Raw genomic sequence first — 25,611 nt, forward strand, 5'->3', positions numbered from 1 at the left:
CTAATCGCCAAATGCCCATTGATCCCAGAGATTATAATTTAGTTGGTTTCTCTTGGAGAAAACATGTACTTGTGGATAAAGTGTTACATATTGGGCTATAAGAACTTGAAGATATTTTAGCTTTTCTTTTTTTGTAATAGATTTTCTTGTTCAGAATAAAGTACAAGATCGAAGCAGCAACTTCCGATGATTAGTTTTTATTTGAAAGAGCAGAACATTCACGCACCTTTCCATATTCAAGACGACTACACTACCCTGAATAGTTTGTTAAAAAGCAGTTGTGCATTCTTTTACTTTGAACAAAAAAAAAATCATTAAACGTTTGGATGTTTTTTAAACGTTCATTTATTAAGCGTTCTGTTAATGTTTGTAAAAACGTTGTTAAAACGTTACCACAACTCAACAAATTTTTGTTAAAATAACGCTCTCTTACAACGTTTCTATAACCTAATCACAACGCTTTTTATAACGCTTAAATTTTACGTTTGATTGTTTGCTGGGAATGTTCATCAGTATACATTTGTCAGAGCCCGGTTAAAATTAAATGCCGTGACTCGACCAGGTGCAAAACTAAAGTTGATCGACGCTTCAAATACATATCTTCAAATTTAGAGAATGAAATTCAAAACAAATTAATCATAAACTAAAAATAAACCTGCCTAGTAAACTGCCCAGATAAATAATGAACTTACTGATGTTTACATCTACAAAGAAAACTATTCAAGAAACGGTATCAAAATTGTTACGGTTGAGTAAAATTCAATGATGAGAACTCATCAAAAATGGAAATTCATCTAATTCAATATGACAAAAATAAAAGATAACAGTTTCTTAGAATTTCCGGTAATTGTTTATTTTTATTCAAAAAGCAAAAACAAAAATACGCCCACTATTATAGTTGACCTAAGATGTATTTCCAAATGCACCTAAAATTAGTTACCTTTCCTTGGTCTTACGCAAATTATCACCACTGGAGACGGAAATAGAGCTACAACTGGGTCCCTGTTACTTAAAGGGACGATAGAGACAATTTGTTAAGTACGTGGTAGAAACCAGATAACCATTGTTGGCTGTGGTCCTTGAACGAATTTCTGGAAAATTCAATATTCTGCGTTCTTAAAACACATTGACTCAAAATGTTTGGAAGATCAATGTTTAGAGGATTAGAAGAAGATCCATTTTTTGCGTAAGTCTGTTGATAATTCCACTTTCCAACTTCTGTAAGGAAGGGAAAATATTTATGTCAGAGATCAGAAAGTAAAACTAAAAGATAAACAAAATACATGTACCAGCTATCCCTCAAGATTCAGTATTAGTTAAGGAGAGACCAAAACTTCAAATAAGATCCAAACAAATTAGTGACTATAAAACAACAAACATTGTTAGACAAATTTGTACAAAACAACAGCTGGTGTTTCAAAATTGCACCTAGAAAATCTGACCAATATAAACTCATTCTTTGTAAGAACAATTTTTCGATTGGAATAGACTACCAGACAAACTCGTGCCAAGACAATAAAGAGCTTTAAAACTTTGGTTGCTCTCACATCGTTGGACTGGCCCTGCAACGTACCTATTCATATTCAGATGTATATGGGTATAATTTATAACCAAAATCCGATCAATTTACAGTGATGACAATTTGAATTTTGTATTTCAGTAAAATGGCTGTCATGCCACACACATTCATATGACAGGCATCCTTTTACCCTTTTCAATGAGACCACAGTTCATATTTATACATGCAGTCAGGGGTACTACTTGTACAAGTAATTTTTTATTTACTTGAAGAAGTAAATATAAATATACTTATATATCCTACCGTAGTCTATAATCGGTCATAATGTTGGTTCGTTCGGATTTTGTTATTGTACTTATCACACGGGAAAACTCCGCATTGACGTCACTACGCTAATACCAGCGTACAAAATTAGTACAGAATACATTTTTTCTACTCTTCTAAATAAACAAACATTTCTAAAGATATGTTTTCATTGTTATTCTAAAGAATTGTACAAAAATGCCAATTTTCTAATGGCCGTTTCAAACCTGACTTCCGAATGCCTAAAAACATTCCAGAACTTCAGAAATCCCCTCTTCTGGCCTCCATTGCTTTGTTTACATTCCATTAAGCGTCATCAATCTTAATGGCAGACCAAACAGGCCAAGCAAATCGTATTTTCAAGAATTTCAAAATGGCAAGCACCTTACGTCTTAATCGATTTTCCCGCAAAAAAAACCCATCCAAAATGAAAGAAAAACTTTGGGAAACAAACGATAATCATGCCATATTTTTGGTCAGGAATATAGAGTAGGTTAATAAAAAAACAATATACATATATTTTTCATTAAAAAAAAAATTGGTTCAATATAAAGAGATCGATATTCTGACCATAAGTAAATATTCATATAAAATTCCATTGATATCAAATTTCATGGCTAATAATGAGGTTTCCTATTGAATAAACCCCCAATTTATTGCAAACTATTTCAAAGCAATATCATACAAACAAATTATATAATTGCCTTGTACTAAAAAATCACCTAATTGACAGTAGAGCAATTTGATTGGATATAACGATTCAATGTGTCACGTGGTTTTGAAGCCATTAGAATTTGAATGTAAACAAACCGGGTCAGCTGCTGCAGTATGGAACAACATCGTACATTCAGTGACTGAGAAACAATAATGAGTAACCAAGCTTGACAATACACAGTAATAAAAAATCAAAGCTAAGTCTACAGAAAAATAAAATAAAAAATGGCGTTAAGTGCACGACTTACCACCATTGCGGGATAAGTAAATTTGTAGGATACTTATACAAGTGTATTTTATTTACTTGTATATATAGGTAAATAATTTTTTGGCTTAGTTATGTCCCTTAGACATTCAGATTTTTTTACTTATATAAGTAAAAAAGTCATCCTATCTTCTTTTCTTGAATTCTTAGGACTTCTTTGCTCTAATAGAATTTTAAATTGTCTGTCCTTTGCAGATGTCTTTACTTATTTAGAATATAGCAAAGTACTCTCGACCAATGAAATTGTAGAATTGGATGCCTCTTAATTGTGAAGAATGAATGTAAATCATGTTCTTAGTAAGGTATTATCCTATTATTTGGGTCTATTTTCAGTTCAAAACAAAGAGTTTCTATAAATTAAATGAGTTACAACTGCCCCGAAGCACATTTATCAGATTGAAAGGATTTATCACACAGTGATTGAAACTGACTAAAAGTTGAATTGTGAAACAAACAAAAATCTCAAAACAATTTCAAGTTTACTGGTGCAGTAAAATTGGTACCGTGAACTTTATTATGAAAATATTAATAACTTCAAATTAATATAAAATTAAACAATACCAAAGCAATGCAAAAAAAAAAGAAAAAAAAATCTTTCAGATAAAAAATAACCTAAATCTCTAGCTTTTCAAAACTTTGATTACTTGATCAGCGGTTGGGGAGAATAGTTATTTCCAATACATGTATTCCGAAAAAAAAAACCAGGAATTTAATTTTGAACATATTAAAAACTTTTAAGGGCATTATTTTTTAACATTTCCCTGACATAATGAAACAGTATTTGATGTAAAAAGCCGGACCAAATTATTGGCTGTGAAATAAAATTTAGTTGTAACTCAAATGTATTAATTGATTTAAACTGTAAATAAAAAAGGATAATTCCTCACTAAAATATTACATGATTTACTTTCATACTCACAATCAGGAAACATACAATTCCTACCTTTTCTTTCTACTGTTGTGTCACCTAATATCTATAACGCATTTAAAAAAAAAAAAAATTTCCCAAATGATAAGAAAGTCCTCACATCGCTAAAACATCCATAAATGACATGCCGAAAAAGGAAGTCATGCATCAATTATAAACATTGCACTGACAATGAAACTAATTCTTGAATAGATCATTTGAGCCTTGAGCACTTTACAATATTCTAAGTTTGTAAGAGAATGATAATCCCTTACTTCATGATAAGTACTCGCTAACGCTTGTACTTATTCATGAAGAAAGGGATTATCATTCTCTTACATATACTTATTTAGTGTAATTTCATGGACAATGAAAATCTCATTTGTCTGTTATCTTCAGAAGACTGCTCATTTACAAGCCCCCAAGGGGCAATTTTTGAAGGCCTTGCACAAATACTTAAGATCTTTGCGCAATCAGTTTCTTTGTTGAATTAATGAGATAAAACATTGAACTGGAATCAAAAATTATGAGCTAACCTGAGAAAAATCATTAAAGGCACGTTTTTACGTCTCAAAACTGGAGAATTTTTGTGGGATTGTAAAAAAAATTTACCTATGCAAGTAAATTTTTGAGAAAATTAAGGGGAGATCATTATAATTAACTTATATAAGTATATTTTTTTTACTTCTTCAAGTAAATAAAGATTACTTGTACAAGTAGTACCCCTGACTGACATGAGAACTGAATAAAATGTACCTAATACCAAATATTCTATTTTTTGAAGGCCATTAGATTAACATCACACCTGCCAAATTATATGATTTAGGTCATGTAGGTATGAACTACAAGATTTTCAACCATTGTCCATCATCAAGATTTTGTAGACATGATAAGAATCTCCATGAAAAATTTGCCATTTCAAGAAATTGTGGTCGGATTCTTTAACTGTACAGGTTGGGGAAGATCCTCATAAAATGATAAATGGTTGCTATCTTCATTTAGCCAATCAAGGTCGTTAAAAACTTCCATTTGTTGTATCTTCATTTATGGGAATTATACCCAAAATCGGGTATCTATTTACAGAACATGATAAAAATTGAAATTTTGTATTTCATCATGATACATGTAGAGCTCTGTCTTGGCACAAATATTCATACCGTAGAAAGGCTTGTATAGTCCGCGGTTTTATTCTCCAAAATTGGACCTTCCAGACGGGGTGCGGACTATAGAGTACAATAAGCAAGAAATAAGAGAAAAATTTCAATTTCGCGGTCGAGGTGGTTTGTTTACGTTCCGCCATCTTTGTTATTTCTATTGTAGAGGGCGCTCTTATCATTTTTCAAACTAATAATTTTAACTCATCCATATTAATAAGTTATTTCTATTCAATATCAAATTAATACTGATAAATATAAAAACTAAACCTTTCATTACAAATTTCTCGTTTCTTTTCAATGCATTGGTTGAAATAAACTGGTATCTGCTTGATTGAAACGATACAAACATAGTGAAAAAGACAACCGTAAACCAGCTTAGAATTTGTAAACTACAAAACGAAATCGGTTATTGTTCGTTCCGTTTTGGTGTTTCATACTGACTAATATGGTTTGTATTAGCTTAAGACCCTTCAAACATTAATGTGATAGATATATTAAAGACTGTTTTACAAAAGGATGGAACTGTTTTGCTTTCAAAGTCGTATTATAGTGATATCTGTTATGTACGGATTTCGACTCTCACCGGTTAATTTCTTCTTTTACACGTGCTTTTTAAACTTCCTGTTCAAACATACACAAGTTTCTAAATTGTTTTTTAAGTGAATTAAACTTATTTTAACAATCATGAAGCGTTCTAGAATCATTAACAAGCAGTTTCAGCTTCTGTTTGATGATGGAAAACAGGTTTTTCCAAGAAAATACCGCAAACGACCGCACAGGATTTGAAATTACCGGAGTTTCATTAGACCTTTTCTAACAGTTACAAAAAGTTTTTTTTCCTAAAATTTCGTGGGGAGAAGGGGGTGCGGACTATGTACCACTGCGAACTATACAAGCCTTTCTACGGTATTAATGGTAACAATTTTCCGTTTAAGACCATAGTTCAACTTCAAATGAGAACTGAATACAAAGATAATAACCTCCAAAAATCCTAGTTATCTTTTATCCTGATATTTCCCCGAATGTTTGTGCCATGACAGAAAAATATCTGTAAACATGGTAAATGCAGAGTTTATTGTTATAACTGAAAATTGATACCCATTTAGAGGTATGATTAAATAACCATAAATGAGGATAGTACCTATTTATGAGGATCATCCCCAACCTGCTGTAGGGAGTCCCTATACCATGTGTATACTGAAGGGTTTATTTATGGTTAGGTTACAAATGTATGTTGTTGGTTTAGGCTTATGTTAGGGTTAGAGGAAGGTTTATGTTAACTGATGGTTAAGTATATAGCTTTATATGGGTTGGGACCACTTAGAAACATTTGATCATGAGACCTTAGAAGGACAGTAAATGAGTAGTAATATTTAAATCTGAGGATCTGTATGTTATAGTTTTACCTCATACTTATCACAGATATGAAAATAATGATGAAATCTGATTAGATGGATTAGGTAAAAAAAAAGTATACAAATGTCATGAACATGATGATTGTATTCCTGTTTAACTGGTTCAGTATAATTCATAATATCTCTATTTATGGTTTAAAAAACAAATCAGGCATCAATTTACAGCTACATGTATAAAGATTTGAATTTGTATTTCATTATGCATGAAATGGCTGTCATTATTCATGGTGCACATATTCATTTAAGTGGCACATTTTCCGCTTTTAAGACCATACTAAAACACATGTTGAAAATAGAGCTGAATAACAGTTAATGACCTCCAAAAAGTATATATGTATTTTTAAAGCCATTAACTTAAATAACTTTTATCTTGGTAATATTTCATTCATGGTGTCTAAGGGCAAAATGTTGCCTTTTACATCAACATGTGCACCAGAACCATTGATGACATCAAATATATATATCATGTATATTTATCTTTATTTTCTCAGTTTCTCAGTTTCTTCATTGTTCTTGTACAATTATCCAGCCAATTACAAAAAAATGTAAGCTAATTTGATGCATCTGCTATATATATATATATAGCTAGTCATGCTAGTGTGACCCATGATTTTTTTCGCCATATATGTACATGTAGTAACACTTGTTTGTACTGTACTATGCCATACATGCACATGCACATCAAGGTTCTCACTAAGAAATTTTTAAGGTAAGTCTAGGGACTTGTCATACATTTGTATTTGGACACAGTGAGTCCAATTAATAGTGACATTAGCAGTCAGGGATATAACTCTATAGGGTTATTAGAGAAAATATCATACATGTGTTATTGTGGACTAAAAAATCCAAAAACTGTGATAACATATGTATGTTACATGTTTCAAAGGGGCAATACATATCCTTTGTTTTGTTAAAATGTATACAAGTTCTATTGATATTATTATTGTCTTAATGTATACTAAACTTTAGATATAACTGTTCATAGTTTGCCAATCATTCATAATACACCTATGTTATTACAGAAAAAATATGCCTGTAATAACTAAAGGGTGTTATTACAGCTTCACTACATCACTTCAAAGCCTTTGCTCAGACATATATCATGCTTAATCACAATGTATTTCAATTTATTGTATGAAATGATGATCAGAGCATGTAATGAGGTTCTGTGCAAGCTTCGAAGTAATTCCCAAGTGTCTCATAATCATATAAAAAGTTACATGCCTGTAATAACTAAGCCTTGTTATTACAGCTAAATTTATTGCTTAAAAGCCTTTTCTCATTGATTGGTTGATAAAAAATGTATTAATGTAATGGAAAATATATGTTATCAAGGCTATGTATTAAGTTACTGCGCAAAGTTTCAAGAATTTTTAAGTGCCCACTAAAAATTAAAATATTTATGATTTATTAACATATGTTACTACAGATGAAGAGAATTTTAGGAATAAAGAGTAGACAACTCATGAAAGTATCTGTAATAACACATGTATGATATTTTCTCTAATAACCCTATAGAGTTACATGTATATCCCTGACTGATGAGTGAGAAGGTGAAATTTGTGTCATAGAATGATGATATATGTTCTTAGTTGATACAACCTTGATGCATCTTTGGACTTGCTAGTTTTGGACATGAAGAGTCCAGACAGATTTTTATTAGTCCAGGACTCATGGACTCACTTTAGTGAGAACCCTGCACATGTACATGTAGTAACACTTGTATTTTTTTATTTTAGTGCTCACCGAAACCACATGGCCAATATGAGTCAGATGTTTAACGACCCGTTTCAAATGCAAAATATTGGACCAAGAATGATCCAAGATAGAAGAGATCCCAGAGCAGCTGATAGATCCAGGGCTGTACAACAACAACAACAACAACAACATATGGACCCTTTTGGTTTTGGAATGTTCGATAACATGATGTTTGGTAACATGAGAAATATGATGGCAAATATGCACCAGCAATTTGTAAGTGAAATTATAAATTTAATTATCACACACCAATTATAATAAAAAGAAATTGTTTATTAAAACAGCCATAATGCAAACTTGTTTATTTAAAAATTTAATAATACCATGAACAGGTATACTCATTACCGAGTTAAAAATATGAAACAACATCTCTTTTTATAAATCTTGGAAAGTACTCAAATTACATAAAGCACAAAATAAAGTGGTTTTAATTGCTTAGAAAAAGAAAACGTTTATAGCTAGCCTAAGTATACGTGTATAATCATGATAACTTCTAGTTGAAATAAATTGGTGTCTTGAACATGTTGAAAATGTTCATAAAATCCTGTAGCTTGTTCATAAAAATTAGTTTGAATCTATATAACATGCATATAATAATATTTATTCATATTAAAAGAATTTAGTATCAAGGACAACAAATGCTGATTCTGAAAAAAATATTAAAGATGGTCTATGGAAAATATTAGAGAAAAAATTAAATTATTTTGCCTGCCCTCATTTTTTCTGCCAGGATCTCTTATCCATGACTAAGTATAATTTTTTTTGGCCTAAAAATTCCATTTCTGTCTGAAGACAGGAAACAAGCTTATAGTTTGTTTGGCCTAAAAGTTCTATATATATCTTATTACTTTTAGTAAAAGCATGTCAAATATATGGTTGGTCCACATAACACAATATATTTCATTGTAATTCTATTGATTTGTTTACAGGACAATGTTGGTAACAATCCAGATGGACACAGCTACATGCAGTCATCCTTTATGTCCTATTCCAATACAGGCGACGGAGCACCGAAAGTATATCAGGCCTCATCATCAACACGTAGAGCTCCAGGAGGGGTAAGAAATTATTGTTATATTTTCAAATCTATACAAAGATAAGGAGATGTGTTATGATTGCCAATGAAACTAACCGTCCACCAAAGTTTAAAAAAAAGAGGATGTGAACAATGATGGGCATTTGTAAAGTCGGCTATAAAAAGCCCTGACATAAAAATTTTGAACAATTCAATTGTGGAAACTAATAGCCTAATTCTGTCCGTTTTTAAATTTTGAAATTATTAAGAAACTAAGGTTTCAACTCCCTCAGGCAAAGTTGACTTTAGATGAATTTGGCTATTTATTTTAGGTAGTTTTTGTCGAGCCTGCGACTTTTGTCGCAGAAAGCTCGACATAGGGATAGTGATCCGGCGGCGGCGTTAGCTAACTTCTTAAAAGCTTTATATTTTAGAGGGTGGAAGATCTGGATGCTTCATACTTTGTATTTGGATGCCTCATGTTACGAAGTTTCCGTCAGTCACATGTCCAATGTCCTTGACCTCATTTTCATGGTTCAGTGACTACTTGAAAAAAAAGTTAACATTTTTTGTAATGTTAAATTCTCTCTTATTATAAGTAATAGGATAACTATATTTGGTATGTGCGTACCTTGCAAGGTCCTCATGCCCGTCAGACAGTTTTCACTTGACCTCGACCTCATTTCATGGATCAGTGAACAAGGTTAAGTTTTGGTGGTCAAGTCCATATCTCAGATACTATAAGCAATAGGTCTAGTATATTCGGTGTATGGAAGGACTGTAAGGTGTACCACACTGGTTCTCCGGTAAAGCGCCCAACGTCAGAGTAAAACATGATAAAATATAAATTGCAGCAAAACCTGTAAATAAAGAACATGGACCATCCTCATAGTATATTCTATCCAACATATAAATTTCAGCATGTAATATGCTACTGTTAATATGTAATGATCGAGACAGTTTAGATGAAAAAATGTCAAAAAAATACATTTAACGTCATTTTATTTCCTATGACGTCGTTATCTGATAGCGTGATTATCAATACCAAAAATGCTAAAAACTTTGAAATCATTATTTTTACGGTGTTTTGTTATTTTTATTAATTCTCAAAAACCTTAATGTGCGTTTTTCTTGTGAGTTGAAATTAACACAAATTAAGGTGATACATCTTCCTGTGACTGTTTCCTTGTGAACTAGTACGCCAAAAAAATCGACTCAGCGTTTTGGTCTTGTACAAAGTAAATAAATATTAATATCGTATTAACATGCTTTCGACCCGAATATGGTTATAAATCGCCGCCGAATGCTCCTCCTCCTCCTCCACCTCACCATCATCGTCATCATCTAGTTTGCCAATCTGTGTTACCATGAATTATCATTGATGTGGTCATATTTATAAATATTTTCAAAATGCACAAGAATGGCGTATAATGCATTCATCCCTTGCTTTGAATAGTTTGAATAACTAAGAATTTTCTTTTGTAGACGAAACACAACTCTTGAATCTTTGATAGGTCACTTCCTTTGATATTCAATAATACTTTTTTCCTTGGAATCGGAAATTTGAAATGTTAATATAGGAGAGTGACGAGACGTGTTTATATCAGATCAAAGGATTAAACGAATCACTTTTTTTGATAATGATTAAAGTTATTATAATACTGAAATTTTAGAGGAGAAATGATTGATTGATTGTTGTTTTCTGAACGTACAGTGGCAAATATTTCATGCAGAATTATGACCGAGAGAAAAATTTTTAAACAATAAATAAGATGTTGCATGCGTTGTCGTTAAAAAAGAATTTAAAAAACCCCAACTCCAATAAAAATAAACAAAACCATTTATTTATTTGAAATAACCCAAGATATATGAGGTGGTTTATAGAATAGAAAATAATCTCCCCCCCCCCCCCCCCCCCCCCTAAAAAATAAAGAATGAAGAAAAATAGGCAATCAAATAAAGAATAGAAAATAATGGGTAAAAAAAAATACTGATTTCAGAAATAAATAATTTACAGAATAATGAAACTTTGCGTTTTCTGCATATCAAATTTATTATTGATAATTGACAATAGACAAGTAGATCATTTAGAATAAAATGTTGAACTGGTCGTAATCGGAACTGGTTTATTGAAATTAGCGATGCAAATTATATACATTCATAAGCATCGGTATTTTTCTCCAAAATCAAGATCTTGCACGAGTTAACGTATCATTTCGTTCCGAAGCGCTATTTTGGATTTATCTTCATCATTTACGCCCAGCGACGAATATTTGAAAGCCAAGGATGTAAAAGAACAGAAAGAGTTGATGAGCTATATGACCAAAAAGGACATAAAAAAATAGCCAAATCAGTCGAAGATTAACTTTGCCCGATGGACTTGAAACCTTAATTAGTTTCTTTATAATTTCAAAATTTATCAATAGATAATTAAAGGGAATTGAATGGAATTGCAGAATCAAAACGGCTCTTTCGTCGACATAATTCCTACATCTTCAGTTTCATAATTGTAAGATCCATAACTCATTATAATTAAAAAAAAAACCAATTTATTGGTAAGGGCTGGAAGACTGATTGATGCTTGAGGACGGATTACATTGTCTTAGATTTTTTGGGGGTATTTTCAGTACCAATAAATGTTAAATATATTTGAATATTCTCCAAAACAATTAATTAATAGGCAATGTTTTAATATTTTGTTGGACAGTTGGGCAATCAAGGATAAAATCTAGTTCTGGTGATCGAATTTTTACTCTATCGGATTTCAGATTTCTCTTAATGTCGGTGGAACTACCGGTACTGTCCCTGTTATAAAACTGAATGTTCAGCTTCTCAGTACTAGTACCTCATATGACAAACCAAATATGATCAAATATACCTCATGTCATCTTAACTTCTGTTTATTATCCCAGATATCCAAATTATCACGAAGAAATTAAAATGGTCTTTTTCTCCCCCGTTTGGTTTCAATCAGATATTCAGATATTAATCAAAATTGGTAAATGGTATCATTTGTGCAGTACAGTGACAGATTAAAAAAAGGGGGTTGGGGTACTGGGTAGTGTCGTCATACGTATGTCGTTGATACAGACAAGAAGATTTATCATGTCAATATTATGATACAACAGGAAATTTTCATATGCAGGATCTGAATGCAAGAATTTTACAGAATAATCATATTTCTTACTGAATAAAGAAAAATGGCCTAAAGTATTACAAAATACAGAAATGTAGACCCCCTCCCCTAATCCAGACCGTCATATATATTATATTGTGACGGATAGTTTTGTTGATCTATTTAACTGTTTTAATTTTCGAAAAGAATATTTGTACAAGGTGTTGTTAATAAATGTAACGGACAATATATACCATGCCCTCTCAGCCGACGTCGTAATTTCATTTCAATGAAAGAAAGTATTTAAAAGCTTGTTTCCCTGTGCAACATGATATAAAACTCATTAGGCAGAGCAATTTTAATGGCTACTTGCATAATTGTTAAATCGTATTAAATTCGGTATCAAATTTATATTAATAATAAACGTTGCATATCTTGAATATTGAAAACAGGTTAAAATTATTGACCTGCATTAATATTGATATTTATCATAATTTATATTTAGTAGTAAATACAGAAGTTTTGAATATTTGATAAATAGCCTGTTGTTTAATCCGTATCGCTCAACTTTGATGCGCACCCATTATCACACCCCTTTATCGCACCCCTATTTGGATTTCTCATTTATGACAGTAGTGATTCCGACGAAATTTACATGAAGTCCGATGTTTGTTAAACTAGATTTTTATATTTCAAAAGTGCAAATTTTACTCACCAGTCTCAAAGTAGTCTCTTGTTTATTACAGTATACTTGTTATTAAATTGTTGGTTTATTGTTGCTATTTTTTATTAACAGGTTTTATTTAGAATGTGTTTTATATAGTACAACATTACTAAAGGAAGATAAAAAGAACTGAATGAACTATCATACAAAACACAAACAAACAAAAAATACAATAAGCAAAATATTTCTATGGACAACAGGACCTAAATTGTAAGGTAACCCAATAAGCAGTTCCTATATATGATAAAACTTTTAAAACATGGCAAAAATAAATAAATCTGAAGGTAACCCAGGTGCTTCAGATCAGTAAGCAGTTCCTATATTACTCTCCTGTTTAAATCTGTGATAAAGCGTATACATGGCAAAATCCGTATCACATGCCGTATCATCCCTCGGGCTGATATTGGTATCTCAGGATGATACGGCATGTGATACGGATTTTGCCATGTATTATTCTCTATAAAAACATCCGGTTCGGTTTTTTCTAGGTCTGAGAAAAAAGCAACTGTGTTACACTTAAACAATTGATTAATAAAATTGTCACATGGTGTCTTCTTATGTCGATAATTACAATGTATGTTATTGATCTGTAAGTTATATATTCGCCATCCGTAATAATTATCTAATATGTTTATTTGGCATGCCATACTCGATAGAAGTGCGGACGTGATAGAAAGCACTCTTTACCAAAATGTCAACGGAGATTACATTCCATGGAGGTTACATTTCGATGATTTTGTCATTTATAAAACATAATACGTGTATCTGAAGATAGAAGTTGTACTAAAATTAAATGTTGACACCGATATCGATCTGTTGGATGTAAAATTTATTTTCAAAATAGGTGTTTGTTTAGAATAGACCATTCCACGGAGATTACATGCTTAACAAATCTCTGCAGTTTTCAACTTTGTTTAGTTTTGAGACTAATATGATTTGGAATAAATGACCATAGTTATAAACAAAATTATTTATGGTAACCTTATAATCAAATTTAACTCATATCACACTCAATGTTGTGCTTAATATTTTGTCCTGCTCGGTCTTTTTTCCTTTAACGGAAATTACAGGTTTACGAAAAAAATATTTTGACGGTCGTACTGATCACTATCGTTGTGCAACATGTACTAAACTTTATAAAAATTAAAAATATAGATAATAAAGAAATATAAAAATCTCAGATTTAAGTATAACAAGCTACGGGTATATATAACTCGGAGTCGTTAGTTTTGCTTTCTTACGGTGGGACAAATTAACGTCATAAAATGGGCGCTTTAACGGAGAACCAGTGACATGTCCAACTGGCAGGTGTCATCTGACCTTGACCTCATTTTCATGGTTCAGTGGTTATAGTTAAGTTTTTGTGTTTTGGTCTGTTTTTCTTATACTGTATGCAATAGGTCTACTATATTTGGTGTATGGAATGATTGTAAGGTGTACATGTCCAACTGGCAGGTGTCATCTGACCTTGACCTCATTTTCATGGTTCAGTGGTTATACTTAAGTTTTGTGTTTTGGTCTGTTTTTCTTATACTGTATGCAATAGGTCTACTATATTTGGTGTATGGAATGATTGTAAGGTGTACATGTCTAGCTGGCAGATTTCATCTGACCTTGACCTCATTTTCATGGTTCAGTGGTCAAAGTTAAGTTTTTGAGTTTTGGTCTTTTTTTCTAATACTGTATGCAATAGGTATACTATATTTGGTGTATGGAATGATTGTAGGGTGTACATGTCTAGCTGGCAGGTGTCATCTGACCTTGACCTCATTTTCATGGTTCAGTGGTCAAAGTTAAGTTTTTGAGTTTTGGACTTTTTTTTCTAATACTATATGCAATAGTTCAACTATATTTGGTGTATGGAAATAATTTATGATCTATATGTCAGTCACGCAGGTTTTATTTGACCTTGACCTCATTTTCAAGGTTCATTGCTCAGTGTTAAGTTTTTGTGTTTTTGTCTGTTTTTCTTAAACTATGAGCAATAGGTCAACTATATTTGTTGTATGGAAGAATTGTTAGCTGTACATGTCTACCTAGCATGGTTCATCTGACCTTGACCTGATTTTCATGGTTCATTGGCCAATGTTAAGTTTACTTGGTTAATGTTAAGTTTATGTGACAGTTGTAATAAAGCTTCATATTTAGGTCTATCAACATAATATCAATGATTAGTAAAGAAGGCGAGACATTTCAGCGTGTGCACTCTTGTGTCATATAGCTCTTCAACGGTTTCGGTACTTATACATCCTCGGATTTCAAATGTTTGGCTTTGAGCGTTCCTGATGAAGGTAAATCCAGAAAAGCGCTTGGACGCATGAAATTATTAAACGTGTTGTTTTCAATTTTTTTCATAACAAAGCAATAACAAACATGAACCAACAACAGCCACTGAGCTACAGGCTCCTGACTTGGGACATACACACTAGGTCTTTTTAAAGGATCAGCTGTTTAAATATCTGCAACATCATTTGCATTTCTTGTTTATTTTCAAAAATTCAAATACTAACAGAAACACATTTTCAAGAATTTGGCACCACAAATTTCAACAAATTTATGATTACAGAAAAGGATTGAAAACTTCAGACTTTCTAAGAAATATCAACTAATTGCATCTGAAAGGGGGTATTTTACAATATCTATATACAGACAACTTGATAATCTGTTTATCATTCTATTTCTGATCCATTCATTCATAGACAGTTTTACACCTGTAAAAAGTAAGCTACAAGTCTCCTCATACATTTTGACATTGCTGATAACTTCCCTTCAGGCATTGTGATGTCTTTAATAACTTCTAATGTCTGAAAGCTAGAATTACAAAGTGACTGAAAAGGGTGATATGCTGATATGGGCAAAAGGAAGGGCAATATCAGCATATAAAATTTTCTATATTGATAGTTAATATATGATGGCTTAATAGCTTGCATAGTCACACATTAAAGTTTAAACCATTGGACAAAGAAGTAATTAATGGTTATTAGAATAAAACAGCATGATATACTTACAAAAGTGATAATTCAAGAAGCAAAATATTCAGTAGTATAGTAAAAAGTGCGAAAATACTCAATATAACTGCACTGTATTGGAGTAAGTGAAATAAAACAAGAAAACAAAAATCACAATTAATGGGAGACAACCTTAGAGGAAAGAGAATAAAAAAAAATCAGAAAAAAACTGTAATATTATTCAGAAATGAACTTATAATTTATATATACTGTCAATTCAGAAATTATTGCAATTTTTGAAGAACAGACAAAATTGCGTGATTAATTATTGCGATTTCAGGGAAATCTGCATAAAAATTTATGTATTAGATATCAGAATGCGATACTCACCTAGTCCCATTATTCAGGCCTTATTTATATAAATTTCCATTGAAACCGTTTGAACTAAATTGCACTTGACAAAAATGCCATGATATTTGTAATATTCTTTTCATACAGATCAAAGAAACAAAGAAAATGGAGAAAGATTCGGCATCTGGTTTGGAGAAAATGGCTATTGGACATCATATACAGGACAGAGGTCATGTGATTGAAAGGTCTAGAAATAGGAGAACAGGAGACGAGAATGAAAATCAGGAATTCCATCATATAGATGATAGTATGTTTCAAATAGATGACTTTCGACATGATTTATAACAAACCTTTCTAAAATTGTCCGTTTATAAATTTAACTAAGGTTTCAACTCCCACAGACAAAGTTGACGGTAATGGATTTCCGTAGATGGATTTGGTTTCTTTTTTTTTTTTAGGTCCTTTTGGTTGTATATCTCTAAATTTGTTTTGGTTTTTATACATCCTTGGCTTTCAAATATTCATCTTTGAGCATTCCTGAGGAAGGTAAATCCAGAAAAGTGTTTGATGACTTCGTTTAACGCCAGTAATGATTAGAATACCAATTAGAATTAGAACTCCATAAATTTATGTAATACAAGCAAAAATCTGTTGGGTCAGGTAACATTTGTATTTGCTGCTTTTCCACTAAGCATGCTAAGCACATGTCATTTGGGAGTAAGAGCAATCTCTGGTCTGCTTTGAGTTGATATTATCTTGTGTATACTGTATTGCAAATTTTGCAACATGTTTTTTATACCCCCTCTTTATTATACCCCGGCTTTAAAAAAGTCAGCTATATTGTGTGATGTGTTTTCAGATTCATCACTCAACAACTTCATGTTTACCGTCAAGTATTTGGGCGGGGGTATCATCAGTGAGCAGTAGCTCGCAGTTTCTCTTGTTTAACATGTTTAAGAAGCAGAAACAATACTCATATTCTTTTTTAAATATTTTAATCTAGCCCAAGCCCAAGAATTTGACAGAGAATGGACAGAAAAAACACAACAGTTCAGGGGACCAACTAGGCTTGAATATGCAAGGAGAGGAGAGAGATCTGATCGAAGAAGGGATAATTTGGCAATTGAAGGAAGCAAAAAGAGAGACAAACACTCCTACAGGGATAGAGACTGAGAAAGTATGATTTTAGTCTCGCCTTGACGGAGTCAAAAAGTGAGACATAGGTATGCTGTTTCCGGCGTTGGCGGTGGCATCAACAGTGTATTAGTTTGTGATTAGGTCTTGTTTATGGTGAACCACTAGTGGTAGGTCAATGATATTTGGTATGCAGTTGCATTAGCATTGGCACATCTCATTTCCCTTGGGATTATTTGACTTCACCCCCTCAGTCATGGTCTATTGACTTTGAAACTTTTGCTTGGTTTACATGTATTAGTTGGTGATTAGATCACTTCAAGGGGAACCATTAGCGGTAGGCCAATATTAATTGGTATGCAGTAGTATAAGCATTAGCACATCTCATTTCCATGAAGAATATTTTGCGCTGCCACCTCAGTCATTGTCTATTGACTTTGAAACTTTTGCTTAGTTTACATGTATTAGTTTGTGATTAGTTCAGTTTAAGATGAACCGCTAATGTTAAGTCAATGATATTTGGTATGCAAATTTATTGGCATTTGCAAGTCTTGTTTCCATGGAGATTATACAGCATCACCCCCTCATCATGGTCCATTGACTTTGAAACTTTTACATAGTTTACAAGTTAATGTTTGTGTTTAGGTTTGTTTAATGGAACAACTTATGATAAGTCAATGGTATTTGGTAGGCAGTTGTAATAGCATTGGCACATCTAATTTCCATGGAGATTGTTTAGCCATGTACCTTCAGTCATGGTTCATTCACTTCATTAACTTACATGTTAAAGTATTTCTATTCTAATTTCAACATTTGCATTATCAAAATTACAAAAAGTCGACGCATATCTCTGTGTTAACAGTTTATTTTTAAAGCCTGTTTGTCAAAAATAAATATGAGCTTTTGCTATCACTCGGCCTCCATCTAACCTGAACTTTTTTCCTCTGAATCTTTTAAAGCAATTTATAAGACTTCACATGATTGATACTTTAGATTTTTTAGATTAAAGTTTGTTAATACATGTATTATAAAGATCCAATAGTTGGTAATTGTCTAATATTTAAAAAAAAAGAGAGATTTTTTCACGGGTTTTAGAAGAACATGTAAAATTTCAAAAGGTGAACAATAATGAAAGCTGTCCCCAGATGTTTTCTGTTAATGAATAAAATGAGATGTGGGATATATTTCAATGAGACAGCAACCCAAAAACAAAAATAACTATAAGACATCTAGAAGGCAACCTACAGTCTTCAACAAAAGAGAGAGATTTTTGATAGACAGGTATCTTTATAACAATATGACAAGTTCTAAATCATGACAAGTCTTTAAAAATGAGAACAAATTTAGCAGAAATAATCAAAGATACCTATTAAGGACTAAAAGAGAGGCGAAAGATACCAAAGGGACATTCAAACTCCTAAGTCGAAAATTAACTGACAATGCCATGGCTAAAAAAGAAAAAGACAAACAGACAAACAATAGTACACAAAACACAACACAGAAAACTAAAGACTGAGCAACATGAACCCCACCAAAAACACGGGATGATCTCAGGTGCTCCGGAAGGGTAAGCAGATCCCGCTCCACATGAGGCACCCTTTGTGTCACATTCGGGGAAAAGGGGACTGAATTGTAGTTTCGACATTTGTATGCACCTGTCCTAAGTCAGGAGCCTGTTGTTCAGTGGTTGTCGTTTGTTGGTGTGGTTCATAGGTATTTCTCGTTTCTCGTTTTTTATATAGATTAGACCAGTGATTTTCCTGTTTGAATGGTTTTACACTTGTCATTTTGTGGCCCTTTATAGCTTGCTGTTTGGTGTGAGCCAAGGCTCCGTGTTGAAGGCCGTACTTTGACCTATATTTGTTTACCATTTATACATTGTGACTTAAATGGAGAGTTGTCTCATTGGTACTCATACCATATCTTTTTATTTATAATCACGTTTGTAAATAGTGAATAAACTCATCATAGGTACCAGGATTGAAATTTTGTATTTGTGCCAGACACACGTTTCGTCTACAAAAGTCTCATCAGTGACGCTCAAATCAAAAAAGTCAAAAAGGCCAAATAAAGTATGAAGTTGAAGAGCATTGAGGACCAAAAATTCCTAAATGTTTTGCCAAATACAAATTAGTTCCTGACATGGTCTTATTTATATGAAATAAAACTAGATCAGTACTTTGTGTCTTGAATTTTACAATTTGTTATTATATTGTGCTGTTACTCCACTGTCCCAGGTTTTGGGAGGGTGTTAAACCTGGACACATTTTGTATGTGTCTGTCCAAGTCATAATCCTGTAAATCAGGGGTTGTTGTCAGTCACTGATGACTATTAGTTGCTTACATCTACATTGTACGTCATTTGGTCTCTGGTAGATAGTTGTCTCATTAGCAATCATACCACATCTTATTTCAAACTCAATTTTTTTTTCAGGAAAGAAAATTATAATCTCAATTGCCGTTTTCTCTAATGAAATAAACTTTAGTTTCTGTCTCATTGTCTATTTTATCATTTTGGAATTAATTAAATGTTTCTAGCATTATTAAGACACAGAAGAAATATTCTTTGCTGTACATGCAGTATTTGATTCCGTTAATAGTTTTACGTATGAACTGTTTCATTAGGACTGACTACGATATGGGTTTTGCTCATCTTTGAATGCTGTACGGTGACCTTTAGTTTCTTACATTCACGCCATTTGAACTCTGGTGGAAAGTTGTCTCATTGACAATTACACCACACCTTATAATCTTATTTTAAATTCTTTTTTTTTCAGGTAAATGAATGAATATGGTCTATGGTAGATAGTTGTCTCTTTGGCAATTATTTCACCTCTTATTTTGAACTTATTTTTTTTTCAGGTAAATGGATGAATATGTGTGGATCGTGATCAACAGTATCGTTCTGTGATGACAGTTTTATTTATTTTTTGTACAGAAATAAAAACTATAAAAAACTGATCATTTTTTTCACATTTTGAAAATACCTGGCAGCTGCTTCTAACAGAAGGGTAATGCGTTGCCATTCGACGATCATACAAGCATTCCGAAAGACTTTATTGTTGTCCGATATTGAACAATTGTGTCAAAGGGTGTAATATTATATGGACATTTTGTTATTGTTGTATTTGAAATCAAACTATAATCTGTTTTTTTTAGAAAAAAATGATCAATTTGCACTCAGTTTAGGTTGCCATAGAAACACAATAGTCCCATATTTTATCAGTAGCAATCAGTTACTGTAAAATTTTGAAGTGTAAGTTTCGTAGAAGTAAGTTTGAAATAGTGCTGGTTTTATAAAACTTGTGCAGTCAGAGGTCAAAAGTGTTTCACCATTTTGAAAATTACGATATATACAATTTTTTTTTTATCAAAATCAGACCTCAAATTAGATCTTGACAATGTTTTAAAAAATGAGGTAATTTCTGAAAAGTGAAAGACTTTTTGACCTAAAAGCAATTGTTACCTGTTTTTAACAGATATGTACATACTTTTGTGGGAAAAGCTGTGTTGAAAAAGTTTTTAGTTAATACTGTTCCATGTGTTTACAGGTTTCTTTTTATTGTATGGAGTTTGTATGAATGTTGTATGACACTTACATGTATTTGAGTTCAAGGTGTTAAATTTTTTTTTGATACTTTTTGAAATGAAAATATACCATTTTTCAAATTTATATTCTGGGCTTGAATAAGGCTGTGCCTTAATTAGGAAACTTCAAAAAATATTTTAATGTATTTGTATATATACGAGTCATTTCCCAAACTTATTTTTATTTACAGTGCATTCTATAGAAAATTTATCACAGTTGTATATTTATGGATCAAAATTACTGTCATTCCATTTAGCACTCTCACTTATACTGTAGATGACCAAATGGCAGGGTTCAAATTACTTTGTTTACAGTTTTATATTGTTACTAACACTTTCCTAAGAACATTCCTACAACAAACACAGAATCTATTAATACCTACAAATCCAAAACATGGCAGAGTAGATATTTGAATAAGATATATTATCGTTCTATATATTATACATATGTTGACAATATTCCTTGATACACTCATAGTAAAAGACTTCATGTTTAATTTACCTCTTGAAATGCAAAAGATTTTATTCTTAACTTAATCAGATGGTTTAATATTTATTCTCATAAACTCATAAAATAGAAATACAGTTTCTTTAAAAGATTATTAAATTGGAGTATATGTACAAGTAAATTTTGCTCGTGTTGGCCTAATTTTGTTATTGTTCTTTGAACTCTAGAGTATTTGTAAGGGTAGTATGTATAATTGCTATTTTCTTTGATGTTTCTATATGAAAATTTTTCATCTCAAGATACTCAACTGACATGGGTTTTCTGAGCAAAGGAAATTGAGATTTATCAGATTATCTCTGATCGTTCAACTTTAGGAAGTTTTAAAGGTTACATCTCACATTAGGGCTATCTTCATTGGATGATATTGTAACCACTAAGGTCCCTTTCACATTTTCAGAACCAAAGCTAATTTTTCAATTACTGTCATTGTACCAGAATATTGTTTGTTATTTTTTGTTGTTATGATATACTTGTTTATATGTATATATGCATATATACATATTGAACAGTTTACAGTTAGTATATTTCTTTTTCTCTTGGGGTCATTTGAGAAATTCGGCATTTATAAATTTAAATTTGTCAGAATTATTTTTCATTTATATCATAGTGTTTTTTTCCAACAAAAAGAAGAATATTCATATATGAAATGAGCATAGTACATATATGATATATATAGCAACAGAAATCAGTACATAAAATTATATTACTTCGTCACACAAAAATGCAGTATTTCATTCCGTTTTTGAAATCCCTGAGAATAAGTGCTCATGATCGAACCAGTATTTATTTAAAATGAATTTTAAATAATTTTTCCTTTAAAAAAAACATAGGGCTGATATATGTTTCATTAATCATACCAATAAATTGGTTTTGGGATTTTCTTTGCATCGTTTCTTGGTCAGAAATCAGATTGACATTGTGTGTCTACAATGGACTATTATTATATTATTGTTGTTATATTATCTTATGTAGTGTGCTTGACAGTATAATATGGTATTTTGTACTGACTAATATTGTCCATTATTTATATTATCATGTGTCTTTACCCAGTGAGGACCATAACCTAGTTAACTTTGTACATTATAAATGTAATGTGTAGTTTATGAGAAACATACACCACATTCGAAAATACCGTTGAAAGCTCAAGATTGATACTATCGTATCTAAATTGTATTTTTGGCATCTGGTTCTCATTGTGAGACTAAACAAGATGCTCTATCGAGTCACTAGATGTTGAGCTCAGCAGAAAATTTGTTAACTAATCAGAAACAGAAAAAACTTGTTCGCGTTTACCATGACAATAGTTGGTGAAAAGTCCATTCATGTAGTTTGAAGTGTCGTCAGATAAATAAGATTCAATGGTATTTTCAAACACAATGTACTTTATCATGTTTATACATCCCAAAAGTTTTTTTGTATTTCTTCATTGTAGACAGATTTGAAATAAATTAACTCTTTGCACTTAAAAAGTCTTATTTACTGTGTGCCTTCTCACAAGCAAAAAGTGTAGGTCTTTGTTTTCTGGTGGCTCAGTTGTCTAAGTAGATAAACTTCTGTATCACTAGCTGTCAACACTGAGGTTGTTAGTTCAAACCCCACTCATGGCAGGTGCGTGCGACTCCAATCTTAATTGACTAGGATTGTCAATATTCCTGCTGAAGGATGCTGATTCTCTTCGGCCACTCCTCCTTTCTCCAACAGTAAAAACTGACCTCCATGATATAGCCAATAGTGCTGAAAATGTCGTTAAACAATCTTTGTTCTCTTGTTATCAGTCTACATAGTTACTTCCCTTTACATTATTCTACAAGGATTGTCTTCCTTTGGTTACTCCTTCTTCACTTAGTGCTTTATCATATTAGATATTTTGAATAGTCATCTATATCACAATATGAGGAGATCTATTTCTTTACGGGTAACTACCAGATGAAAATAATCAGTATGAACTTATTTCCAGAAACTAGCATACACTTTCAAGTTCTTCTTCACTTAATTTTGTTCAGATTATTTTCACAATTTTCGTTCTTTGTGCATCCATAAAAAAGATTGTATAATGTAATATTTTAATGCACTGATTTTGTATACTGGTCTGTGCTAGGTATTTTTTTATGCAATTTTTGTCTCGCCTACAATGAAAGTCGCAGAAGGTGAGACATAAGTGTTGCTTTTCTGGCTGCATCATTGTCAACAATTGTTAAGTTTTCTGCTTAAGTCAGTTTGCTAGGAACTAATTCTGATAGATCAATGATATTTTCTATAAATTTGTATTACTATCAGTACATATCAGTTTGACGACTTTTTCGAGGCCCTGCCCCCTAAGTCGAGGTCCAGCAACTTTAAATTAATTAGCAATGTTGCCGTCCATCAGATTATTTTTTTTATACCCCACGCAACGAGTTGCGGAGGGTATAATGTTTTTGACCCGTCCGTCTGTCTTTCCGTCTGTCCGTCCGTCAGTCCTATTTCTTGTCATCGCAACTCCTCTCAAACCACAACAGAATTTCAGATAATAAGGACATACTATGTAGTTGTGCATATCGACAGGAAATTACGATTCAATTTTTTTTCTAGGAGTTACGCCCCTTTGAACTTATTTACTTTAATGTACTACTGCAACAGTTTCATCGCAACTCCTCTCAAACCACACAACAGAATTTCATGAAACCTTTTCAGATAATAAGGACATACTATGTAGTTGTGCATATCGACAGGAAATTACGATGCAATTTTTCCCAGGAGTTATGCCCCTTTGAACTTATTTGCCCAATATACTACTGCAACCTTTTGTCATCACAACTCCTCTCAAACCACACAACAGAATTTCATGAAACCTTTTCAGATAATAAGGACATACAACGTAAATGTGCATATCGACAGGAAATTAAGATTCAATTTTTTTTCCAGGAGTTACGCCCAATTGAACTTATTTGCTTTAATGTACTACTGCAACAGTTTGTAATCACAACTCCTCTGAAACCACACAACAGAATTTCATGAAACCTTTTTAGATAATAAGGACATACTATGTTGTTGTGCATATCGACAGGAAATTAATATTCATTTTTTTTCTTAGTGTTACGCCCCTTTGAACTTATTTGCTTCAATGTACTACTGCAACAGTTTGTCATTGCAACTCTTCTGAAACCACACAACAGAATTTCATGATACTTTGTAGATAATAAGGACATACTACGTAAATGTGCATATCGACAGGAAATTATGATTCAATTTTTTTTCTAGGAGTTATGCCCCTTTGAACTTATTTGCTTCAATGTAATTTTGCAACAGTTTGTCATCACAACTCCTCTGAAACAACACAACAGAATTTCCTGAAACTTTGTAGATAAGAAGGACATACTATGTAGATTTGCATATTGACAGGAAATTATGATTCATTTTTTTTTTTCTTATACAATTTTTATACGACCGCAAAATTTTTTTGCGGTCGTATATTGATATGACGTTGGCGTCGTCGTCCGAAGACACATTGGTTTTCGCACTCTAACTTTAGTTTAAGTGAATGGATCTCTATGAAATTTTACCATAAGGTTCAATACCAAAAAAAGGAAGGTGGGGATTGATTGGTTATGGTACTAACAGTTAAGGAATTAGGGGCCAAAAATAAGCATTTTTGTAACTTCCAGACATAACTTGTTTGTTAGTGTATGGATCTCTCTGACATTGTACCACAAGGTTCCATATCACAAAGGAAATGCTGGGATTGATTTTGGGGGTAATTGCCTCAAAATTTTAGGAATTAGGGGCCAAAAAAGGGGCAAAAAACAAGCATTTTTCTAGTTTCATGACAATAACTTGTGTGTAAGTGTATGGATCTTTCTGAAATTGAACTACAAGTTTCCATATCACAAAGGGAAAGCTGGAATTGAGTTTGGGGGTAATTGCCCAAAACGTTTAGGAATAAGGGGCCAAAAAGGGGCCAAAAATAGCATTTTTCTAGTTTCCAGACAATTACTTGTGTTCAAGTGTATGGATCTCTCTGAAATTGTACTGCAAGGGACCATACCACAAAGGGAAGGCTGGGATTGAGTTTGGGGGTGATGAATCATAAGGGGGTTCAAAAAATTTTGGGGGGGGATTTATCTAAATGTTCTGCTGACATGGGAGACATATCTCTTTGTCAAAAAAAATAAATAAACTTACTTAGAAAATGTTATAAATAGGGACTGGTT

General features: G+C 32.2%; 1 protein-coding gene across 1 annotated transcript; it reads left to right on the top strand.

The window, feature by feature from the left end:
- Positions 1-1,020: 1,020 nt before the first annotated feature.
- On the top strand, positions 1,021-22,890 carry LOC127720508 (myeloid leukemia factor 1-like). The gene is made up of 6 exons (XM_052227102.1): positions 1,021-1,186; positions 8,020-8,254; positions 8,968-9,096; positions 16,339-16,498; positions 17,195-17,368; positions 20,188-22,890. The coding sequence occupies exons 1-5, from the start codon at positions 1,137-1,139 to the stop codon at positions 17,362-17,364; spliced, it is 744 nt and encodes a 247-aa protein (XP_052083062.1). The 5' UTR covers positions 1,021-1,136; the 3' UTR covers positions 17,365-17,368; positions 20,188-22,890.
- The last annotated feature ends 2,721 nt before the right edge of the window (positions 22,891-25,611 follow it).

The sequence above is a fragment of the Mytilus californianus genome, unplaced genomic scaffold (assembly GCF_021869535.1).
Source record: "Mytilus californianus isolate M0D057914Y unplaced genomic scaffold, xbMytCali1.0.p SCAF_11, whole genome shotgun sequence".
In the NCBI taxonomy this organism is placed as follows: domain Eukaryota; kingdom Metazoa; phylum Mollusca; class Bivalvia; order Mytilida; family Mytilidae; genus Mytilus; species Mytilus californianus.